We start from the raw sequence: 11,120 nt of genomic DNA, 5'->3' as shown, positions 1-11,120 counted from the left end.
CAGTGAGGCAACGGCCCTCTCTGTTCCATCATTAGTGCACGCAATCTATTTACCTTAATCCTCATGAGAAAACAAAAGGATGCTTTTTCTCTCAATCTTGGACATTCCTGTACTTAAACTCAGATTAAAAGTACTTCCACCATGTTCTGCAGTTCCGCAGCCGCAGCTTCCGCTTCTCATGTGTCCCTAATTTAGGTCAAGTAGAGGTTTGCTTCTTCACTCTGACAGCCCTTTTACCCTTTTTGTCTTTTTTTATCAGATTCACTGCCCCCCAATTGATTCTCACAAAGTTTTACCCAAGAAAAAATTTGATGCTCTGCGAGGTGGACATGATGGTCCATTTCCCTGAGTGACTGGGCCATGTGTTTGGTGCAGCCTGCGCTGCAGCACAGAGGACATGAACCCTTAATCTAAATGGGTTGTGACAGGTGCTTTGTATGCAAATCTCTAACCTGGAGAATACTTGCGCTAGCATCAGAAAGCTTTTGTCTGTGGTTAATAATAGTATTTCTTTTCTTTAATAAAGCCAAATCTTATCACTGTTTATATAAACGCCTTTTCTTTTCTTTTCGTAGCAGTGCAAACTCTTCTCAATCCCAAAAGAAAAAGAAGAGGCCAGCAAAGATGATTGTCAACCGACCTAAAAGAAAGCAACTCCAACTTAATCGGTCGGTTCATACGGTTTAGGTCAGGATGAATCGGGTTGGGCTAGTAATAGATCAAATCAAAACCACATCACTATGCCAAAAAAGTCTGTTCAAGTCAATCAAAAGTACTAATAGAAATGCATGACTCTAAAATTTGACATGTGATAAAAGGAATAGCAAGATGTTACACATACGATGTGGGGGGTGGGGGGTCGAACAAGCGATCTCTCCGTGGACTTAGGTTAGGCTCTCCTGCATTAGTAGCCACCACCATACCAAACGGTACTTCCCTATTGGCAAAGAACTTAAACATTCTAGAGATTGTTTTCCCTTTGTTCTAACAACTATGAAAACATGTTAAAATTCTTTTTTTGATTTTCTGAGAGCCTACACTCTACTATAAGACACCAATCAATTGAACGAACAATTTTTTCATAGCCCAAGAATAGTGCTATACATCTTCTAAATAATTTGATTAGATATGTCAGCCATAAATCCCATACCAAACAGCCTTCCAAGAAAATCACTCTACAAAAAGATTATTCTAATGGTTGGTATAATGTCAAATAGAACCAATAATTGCACATGACAAAATGATAATGTACATGGTGTGTCCACATCGTTTGAGCACCAAATGGCAAATTCACCATTAGTGTAAAAATGGGCCCCGACATTATTTAATGTTGCTTCCTTGCTCCCTATGGGAAAAAAATACAATTAAATCGTAATTAGTCTTAAAAAAAGATTAAATCTTAATTGGGATGTGATGACAACAAGAGCTATGCTAATTAAATCTTAATTATTTGCTTAATGGTCCTAGCAATACAGCTACCTAGATTGAATTGAATCTTGACCTTGGTGTCATCTAGAATATATGGGAAAAAGATGTATATTAGGACCGATTTTATCTTCACTCGTAGTGATCAAGAGATATGGTTTGAGGTATCGGTATCAGATCACCTATATTGGGTGATTCGTATCGGTATCACTAGCCACCAATTCCAATACCATGTTGATATTGTATCGATGAAACGATACGGAGCAATAGTAAAAAAATCCAATTATTAGGAAAACCATGGGTAAACTTGTCTTATATGGACTGTTCCATGATAGTGACTCTTTATCTTCTTTTATTTTGGAAGGTTGGATGGAACATTAATGATCGCCCTCAATTTTCTCTTCTTCTGCTATTTGAAAATAAACATATCGGCTCAAAAAGGCTTACCAGTCCAGCTTCCAAACCATTTCTCTTTTTTATCCGGAAAGCAATTTTGGTATTCTTTTTGAATGAGTTGTTGAAATTAATACCAAAAGGCTGTTCAACCATGGGTTTTCATCATATATTTTTTTTTTCGTGGTAGACAAGATACCATTATTGAGATCAACTTGAATCAATCATAGATGGAGACCTATGACCGACAAATCTCCACAATCCATGGATCAGAATTGGATCAAACCGTTGTACATATCACCCACAGTGCCCTCTTAGCTAGGAAGTCAATCACAATATTGACCTCAGTCACAACATTGACTTCCCTCAAAACAAAATGAAAATTACAAGAAACCAAATAAGTATACAGACAAGAAGTAACATCCTCAATAATACATCGAATTTGTAGAGGAGAGATGATCCCTCAATCTTATAGATAGGATGTGATATACTTGTTGTCAGATTCCAACCAAAAGGCTGAGTGAGTTTTTCGAATCCATACCAACATGCTAAGTGAGTTTTGTAAGAACCATGGATGAAAATCCACATCCCCCCGACAGGAGGTTTTCTTTTCTCGTGCGAATCGGATCTCGCCGGTAAATCCTAAAGCAATGACCATGATCCTCCTAAGAGGATGAATGGGTAATATTGGAACTGCCACCTAGATAAGGGTCTAGGACAGATTCCTCCCACTGATGGTGAGAGACTAATGACTCAATGGATAGGTTGCAATCTGTCCAAATCACTAGGTAAGTATCAAGTTACCGACTGGGAAGGTGTTAGGCACCCATTCCGCCCAACCGGAACCGGTTGTCATTCTCTAGACCATTGTTATACCTAAGTTTGCTTGCAAACCCTAAAGCTAGTTATGCTAGATCTAAGTCATCCTAAAACTGGGCACCTAAGACTAGGTATCTGTGTACAAAGATTTACAACGTAAACCAAATTTCTAAATTATTCTAAGCTAAAATGTTGGGCATGAAATATTAAATAGATCAATCAAATTAAGCATGGCATGGAGAGATTTATACTAAAGATGCAAGATCACACTAGAACATAAAACATGGGACATGAAGCAAATTACTAAACATGCATCAACCAAAAATAAAATATTCTAAACATTCATGGGCTAGATGACGGGCTTGCCCAAGTCCTGTCCTACACATCATGCATCTACGTCCTACAAGTATCCCGATGTATTATGCATTCCAATTCAGGACGCTAATAGGTGGATTTCCTCTCACACATCCTAATCTCAAGGGTAACCAAGAGATTGATTACTTGACTCCCATAAACCAACCGAATTCTAAATAGGGTCTCAAGTGATCCGAATTGGGGTGGGGGACCAACATGAGGACTATGTCAAAAGACCAAAATTAACAAATCCCGATACAAGTCATAGCCTCATTGGTTTTCAAGGGATGATGTCAAGATCACATAAAACCCTATATTCTACCTAAAATGGGTTTTGAAAATCATTTGGAAACCCGCAACCTCGATTTGAAATTGAATGAATTGGGGAAGTGTAAATTTTTTTATCCTAAATTGTAAACTAAAATGCACTCATAGGTCCAAAACAATGGACCCAAACTCTCCACTCAATCCAATCTTGGTTGATGGATTAAAGCCCAAACCGAAATCAAAATCAAATGGGCCAAAATCCATATGGGTCACACACAAAATCTGAACCAAACCAACCCATTGTCTTGTAACCTCAAGTCCTAACCCATTCCTCAATTAATCGATTTGTCAATGTTGGAGGCCCAAACATCTAAACTAGAATTTGACCGTTAAACCCGAACCGAGATTGGGATTGAAGACACATACTTAAAACAAAACCCCACTTCCTTATCAATATAATCTGTCCAAGCCTAGACCTATAACCAAAAAAATATGAGAAACCGATCCTAAAATCCAACCAGCCCAACGAAACGGACTTCAAACAAAACCCAAATCAGATTGACATATCACTAATCAAAAATCATAAACAGAGTCAAAACCGATTAAGAAGATAACAGCCGTATCATGTACAAGATAGAGAAATAAGATACACTAAGTAGAACAAACCAGAATAGTTAATCCAAATTGACAAAACAAAGTAGCTAAACAAACTAAAGAAGAATGAGGAGGATTACCTGCACACTGATCAAGCTGTAAAGCCAGCAATAAGAGCAAAATCACCGGCGACTGGTCACGGACAAGGAACAAACAGATCGAGCAAAGGATATGAGGAATTATTACAGACAGGGAGCTAATATGGGGGAAGGGATTTAATTACAAAAAACATTAAAGGGAACAAAGTAAAATAAGACTGTACTAAGGAACAAAATCTGGAACCCTGCAAGCTCGCTCCTCCTCGATCCAACACTTGCGACAACCGATCACTGAGACGAAGAACACTTTTGCTGAGAAGATGAGTGGAGACCCACGTTCGATTGCAGAAATTTCGTTTTCCTTGGCTCAGGGAAGCTTCCGGCTCTCTTCTTGTTTCAGCCTTTAATCGTTGGATCTAGAGTATCCCATGTGCCATCCCTCCAACTCTTCCCTCTCTCTCTCTCTCTCTCTTTTCTACCCTTTTGCTCTTTTCTCTCTGATTCTGTTTTTTCCATCCTCTCTCTTCACTCTCCTCTCTCTTTACCTCTCTGTTTTTCTGTTTTTCCCTCTCTCTGGTTTTTTCTCGAAGAATGACGACCACCCACCCATTTTTCTCTCACTCTCCTTATCTTTTTGTTTTTCTCCCTCTCTGTTTTTTCTCTCTTCTTCCACTCTCTCACTCTCTCTGTTTTTTCTCTCTTCTCTTTCTTTTTAAAAAACTATTTCCTAGTTTAGGGTTCTTATTTCGTTTTTTTCTTTTTTTTTCTTTTATGAGCAAAGAAAACAAACTAAGGATTACAGTTGACAAAGTTCAGCTCTTAAGCTACAAGCATTCTTAGCCAAATTCTTCGCTCTAGCTATACACAAACCACCCTTTTTCAAAATAAACGGTATATGCTGAGATCTATCAGATATATATATATATATATATATATAAAATAGCGGAATAAGGTCCAAGGCCATTGGCAGTTGATGGGAGATGGAAGAACTTGGGTAACATGTTCGTCATCACACCAAACTTCTTTAATCTGCAACTTGATACTGGCGGCTAGATCTAACCCCTTGCGGAGTGCAAAACAGTAGTTAGCTAGATCGACAGTAAGTGGTAATCTCCCTGCATCAAAAAACCTAAACGTGCCATTTATCAGAATGAGATACGACCAGCCAGCCTCAGGTAATCCAGGCTCACTAAATCCTGCATAGATTAAAATAGCATAATTATAATTTGGTAATATAAATGGTGGAGACAAATTATACCCGTCAAAAACCGCTGAAAAATTATCCTTAAGATTAGAAGGATGGAAAGGTGACAACCTGTTATCCATAATCCATTTAGAAGCTGTCGCTAATAATTCTACTGGATTAGGTTGTCCTTTCCCCATTACAGCCTTGTTCCTATTAAGCCAAATATAGTAGCAAGTAATGATAAAAATACTAAAAGAAAACCGACAGAATTTGTTGAAGTCTTCCAAGACCACAGATTCCGTCCTGAATCCCAGTGGTCCTGCCGCCTAGACATGTTTGACCCAATCACATGAAAGGAAAAAGTGTCATGGAGTCTCAGCACCATTTCGACAGAGAGCACAGTTGGTGTCAAGCTGGATCCGTTTGGAAAGAAGATCCTTGAGAGGGAGTCCTGCATTGAGCAAACGCCAGAAAAATATCTTAAATTTGGGATGAATCTGAAGCTTCCATAAAAAGAATTTCCACCAACCAAAGCAAATTGTAACAGTATTTGTGTTTGTGGACCAACATTGTAATTCTTTAGCAGCCAGTTCAGTGGAGAACCGACCCGTCTTTGATTTAGGACAGTACCACCGATCCTCTACAGAGGAGAAAGGTATAGCCTGTATAAATGGTAAGACCTCAGGGGATATAAAATGTTTTAAGGCGGTCCATATTCCACTCAGAGCCAGAATTGAAGTGAGAAACCAGCATGACCTTGAGAGTCTGGTTTAATAGAATTGTGGCAAAATTTGAGAGATTACCTGAAAAGTTTGGTACCCAATTGTCATACCAGAAAAAAGTATTGGTTCCTTTCCCCATTTTCCTACGCACCAATTTCTCAAGGTCTGGAATCACATGGGTGATGCTATTCAAAATCCAGGAACTTTTTTACTTTTTAATTTAGTTCCCTTTTTACACTCTTTCCTTTTTAGGTTTAGGTTCTCTTTTTTTTTTTTTTTATCTTCTATTTTTACCCTCCCCTTTAATAGGTTTAGGTTTTATTATTTTGTTTCTTTCCCATTTTAGCCCTAGATGAAATCTCAATTTAGGTTTCTCTTTTTTTTAATTGTTCTTCCTGTTTTACCCTCCCCCTTTTAGGTTTAGGTTTTGCTTTCTTTTTTTCTTTTAATTTTTCTTTTTTGCCCCTACTAGTCTAAGCCCTCAATGATATTTATGGGCTTGACCCAATAGACCTTCATGGGCCAAACCTACGGTCTCAATTCCTTAGGCTTAGGTCTCTTAGTTCAGGATACGAGTCAGGTGCCATGTGGCACCCTCTCAGGGTCCGTGACCCTGAGATGGATCTGCACTTCTGGGTCACCTCATGGGTCGAGACCTGGGCAATCTATTATTATTATTATTATTTATTACTTTTTGGTGTCCGAGACAAAGATTGCCGGTAATCCGTGTATCGTTATCGCCAGGGAGGGTGACAAAAATCAGGTATGTGTAAGTTTTTAGAATCCATACTAGAGTAGTCTGAGCCTATGAGGCCCAATAATGAGAGTGATTTGCACAATTTGATCCCATGAAATGCTTGAATTTATACCCCATTTGCTACTCTCTGGGAGTCAATTAAAGTTTTTCACATATATGAATTAAGGATATTCTACAATCTTTTTTGGTAGAAACAAAATATCCATATTATAATATTATTTTCTTTTAAAAGAAAGAGAAAATTACTTGGACACCCCCTATACTATGACCAATGTTTGAAACAATTACTTGACACCCCCCGAAACCTGACGGTGTTAATTTGCTGTTAGTGTTTAATTGGGAATGTCCATTTTACCCTTATCATCTATTCAAAAGAAAACAATGAAATTGACAGATTTACCCCCCTTCTTCTTCTTCTGCTTCCTCCTCCTCCTCTTGCAACCCCACCACCCCTACCCCCTACTGATTTCAAACCCTAATTGATTTCAAACCCAAATCGATTTCAGAAAATTTCTCTTTTCTTAAACAAATTTCAAATCAAAATAACCCAAAACCCTTAATTGATTTTCATATTAAGGGTTTGAACCTGAAAATCGATTAAGGGTTTGAATCTAAAGAATGGTGGATACTGCTGTTGACGGTGATGGAGAAGGAGGAGCGGTAGCCGCAGATGGTCTCTCGGAGATAGAGGCAGAACAATGAAGGAAGCAATTGGAGGTTTCTCTCTCGTCAGGTTCGATTCTTCTCCACTGCTAAATGCTTTCAAATAAGACAAAGAAAGGAGGTGTTTACAGATGTCTGCATTGGCTAAGAGTTCACAAACAGCCATGGCTGCCGGTTTCTGAGATTTCACACACAGCCATGTCTGCATTGGCTGAGAGTTCACACGCAGCCATGCTGAAGCATGTAAGCAGACAATGGATATGCTTCAAAGCATTATAATTTGTCACTTCCCTAGATTTCAAATACGAGTTATTAGTGATGTCCCCCATGTGTATATAAGCCATTTTTTACATATACAGGAAACAAACCATGGCTGTCGATTTTTAGTGAACTCTCATATAAGCCATTTTTTCCATACATCAATCCAATCACCCATGAAAATGAAAGGTCTGCAAAAGGGTTTCGAATCAGGAAAGGCAATCACCCATGAAAATGCAAGGTCTGCAAAAAAGGTTTCGGATCAGGAAAGGCTTTGGGAGGTCAGATGAGAGTTCACATACAACCACGGCTGCCGATCTTTTTTTTTTTTTTTTCGATTGCAAGGAAAGGCTTTGGGAGATCACATGAGAATTCACACAGCCATGGCTGCCTTTTTTTTTTTTTTTTTGGGTCACAGGAAGAAGAAGAAGGGGGGTAAATCTGTCACTTCAGTACCCTTTTAGGGTAGTTTAAGTATTACAGAACATTTAACTAATGACATCATCACTAAACTAACGGACTTGACCTACCGAAAAGAAATGGTAAAGTGCAGGGGGTGTTCAAATAATTGTTTCAAATTTTGGGGAGTTTAAGCAAAATGGCTATAGTGCAGGGGGTGTCCATGTAATTTACTCTAAAAAAATTTTTTATGTGTTTAATGGGATCCAATCTAGTGTATGGATGTTAGATTGGCTCAACTTAATATAGGATATATTAAAAAACTTGATTTAACATGTTCCATCAATTTTGAAGTTTTTGGTGTACCAGAAAATTACTTAATAGAAACATACTAAAATATCATTACGTCTAAGAACTTCCATCACTTATTTTATTTTCTAAAGAGTCTAAGAGGGGTTTTTGTGAAATTGCAACCTTCGTTACATAACACTTACACCCTCAAGGTTATTAATGACGCCACAAAGGAGGAAAAGGATTTTGTCCAGTCATGGCAGGAGTTGGACCATCCAGCCCCGCTAAACGACAGCAAAATCAGGGTTGGGATGGTCATTTCACATGTAGGATTTGATTTTACTGTCGTTTAATGAGGTTGGACCGTCCATCTCCCGCCACGACTGGAGAGGAGCCAGGTCCGACAAAGGAAGGGATACTTGGAAAAGCTTTAACTGGGAGGAGGAGCTTTGGCCTTGGCATGCATCATCTTAACGAACTCCACCAGCTTCTCCGTGTCCGGCATCACATCCTTCACTGCCAGATCCGAACAGAAACGCTCCGCCCATCCTACCAGAGCAGGCGCCTTGGTTTCGTCAAGGATCTTCACTCCGTTGAGCTTCTCAGCCATTCTGGTCGAACCCAAGAAGCAACCAAAGGCGATGTCGAGGTACCCGATCCTCTCTCCACCGAAGAAGCTCTTCCCTTTGCTACATTTGTGGAACGCTTCTTCCAGCAACACCAACCCCTCCTTCACTTGATGGATAGCTGCCACTTTCGCCTCTTCACTCTGAGCTCTTCCTATCCCACTCAGAGAGGTGAACCACTGCACCAACTCCACCAAAATGACATTTCAAAAACCATCATTGTCTAGGAAAGAAATTAGTGAACTTGAAAGAAAGAAGGTATGAAGTTGTGTGTGTATACCTTGTCGTCGATGTAGGAGGCCCAGAAGCGGGCTATGGCGCGGTCGTAAGGGTCGGAAGGGAGGATAGAAGGTCCGGAGGTCCAGATCTCGTCGATGTAGTGAACGATGTTGAGGGATTCACAGATGGGTTTGTCGGCGTGGATGAGAACTGGGATTTTCTTGTAGACAGGGTTGGATTGAAGGAGGAGTTGGCTTTTGGATCCGAACATTTCTTGGAGAAACTCGTAGGTGACGGACTTGATATTCAAGGCGATCCTCGCTCGCATGACGAACGGGCTCGGCCATGCACCCAATAGTTTCACGTTGTCCTCAGCCATTGACAGTCACGAGGTGTGAGTGTGAGAGAGTGACCCTGTAAATGTTAACAAAGCGCAAAAAAACAAAAGAAGCCTGGAAATTTTTCTCTCCCAGGAAGGATTGTGAGACTTATTAGAAAATAGGGATATATGTATGGACTTAAATAGAATAATAGATGGTGATGGGGTAGAGAGATGTGTGGACATAAATAGTCGGTGATGGACCTTTACTTGCTTTGGAATGGAGGTTTGCACGCTGCTTGTTGGTACAGTACCTACCACGATTTATTTATAGTGTTGAGGGAGGGTTCATAGGTTCTTCTCATAGGGGATCGGAAATGTCGACCTCACCCTCTGTTCAAACACACTATCCGAGTGGGATGAGATCGTCATTTTTATCTTCCCTATGAGAGGAACCTACGAACCTGACCAGGAGAAAAATTCATTGAGGGAACCTCTACCAGTCTAATTGCTTTGGAATGGAGGGTTGCACGCTGCTTGTCGGCACAGTACCTACCACGATTTATAGTTTTTTTTTTTGGGGGGGGGGGGGCCGGGGTGGGGGTGGGGGTGGGGGGGGGGGAGAGAGGGGGAGTGTGGAGGAGGGGAAGATATTTATTGAGAAGGACGTGAAAAAACACATAAATTCAGAGTTACAAACTTTCAAAATCCAAGGACTGGATTGAGGCTAAATAATTGTACACATTAGGTACCAGCTTTTCTTATCAAGAGAGTCATCTAAACTGTTTAGCTCTCTTGGAACAAAACGAAAAACACATGACTCTAAATACGACATCACATCCTTGATGTCTTGAAGAATAGGGCTAACTGAAGTAGGAGGGTTTTCTTGCACAATAGTGAGAAAATTGATTAAATCTTTGTTGTCCGATTTGATGATAGCTTGAAGAAGGGCTGTCCGAATTGCTATGGCTTTACCAATGAGAACTGATTCAAAACTAGCTAGTTCTAAGGTAGCCAAAAGCGGTCATACATTATGATAATGGAAGACAATCCTAGGCCACTGATTAAGCTATTTGATAGTATTGAAGCATCACAGTTTACTTTCAGAGGACCACGAGGTGGGGGAATCCAATGGGTAGATTCTGAAGGTGGGAATGATATAACCCTTTGAGTAGAGTTTGATTTAGATGGAACCTGATTAGCATTGGTGAACTCAGTGGCTGCTTTCTCTCCACATCGAATAACATCACTTACTTTTGAGAGTTAGATCATTTTGTGCACGTCACAAATACCATGCAATGAAAGAGGCCGGCTCAAGTTCATATACGAGAAATACCTGCAAGCCATCCAGATGGAATCTAGATGAGGAGTGGAATCCACCAGACGGCTTGTAAGTGTACAAGAATGTTCTCGTATGGGAACTTGAGTCGAGTCCGCGAACAAAAAGTTAAGGATTCTTTCTTCAAATTAGATCCATGTATCCCAAGGATGACCAATTTTAGATCCTTGTAATTACGAGGCAACGTAATAGGCTACTTTCAAACCAAACTGCATGTACAAACAGACAGACAAGGATTATATGATCCAGAGTCTCAAGCATTCTCTACATCGTGGATATGTGTGATTTATTGGAATCTGTCATTGATTCAAGGTAATTTGGATCCTCTACTGTCAAGCTATCGGTTTTGCGCCGTGTTGCGTAGACACAACATGACCACCTTACCCCTATC

General features: G+C 39.9%; 1 protein-coding gene across 1 annotated transcript; it reads right to left on the bottom strand.

Moving 5' to 3' along the window:
• Positions 1 to 8,656: 8,656 nt before the first annotated feature.
• Positions 8,657 to 9,460, bottom strand: LOC122654213 (glutathione S-transferase U17-like). Its single transcript, XM_043848201.1, has 2 exons — positions 9,133 to 9,460; positions 8,657 to 9,031 (listed from the first exon to the last, which is right to left on the bottom strand). Exons 1-2 carry the CDS (start codon positions 9,448 to 9,450, stop codon positions 8,657 to 8,659), a joined length of 693 nt encoding a protein of 230 aa, XP_043704136.1. The 5' UTR covers positions 9,451 to 9,460.
• Positions 9,461 to 11,120: the final 1,660 nt, after the last annotated feature.

This window comes from Telopea speciosissima, chromosome 3, assembly GCF_018873765.1.
Source record: "Telopea speciosissima isolate NSW1024214 ecotype Mountain lineage chromosome 3, Tspe_v1, whole genome shotgun sequence".
Classification (NCBI taxonomy): Eukaryota; Viridiplantae; Streptophyta; class Magnoliopsida; order Proteales; family Proteaceae; genus Telopea; species Telopea speciosissima.
This window is presented reverse-complemented; position numbering and strand designations above follow the sequence as displayed.

What these genes read in the sequence shown, in the direction of transcription:
- LOC122654213 (XM_043848201.1), bottom strand. Translation starts at nt 9,450, where the DNA reads ATGGCTGAGGACAACGTGAAACTATTGGGTGCATGGCCGAGCCCGTTC. An exon ending in CCTCCTACATCGACGACAAG is followed by an intron (nt 9,032 to 9,132) that starts GTATACACACAC and finishes GAGTTGGTGCAG; the next exon opens with TGGTTCACCTCTCTGAGTGG.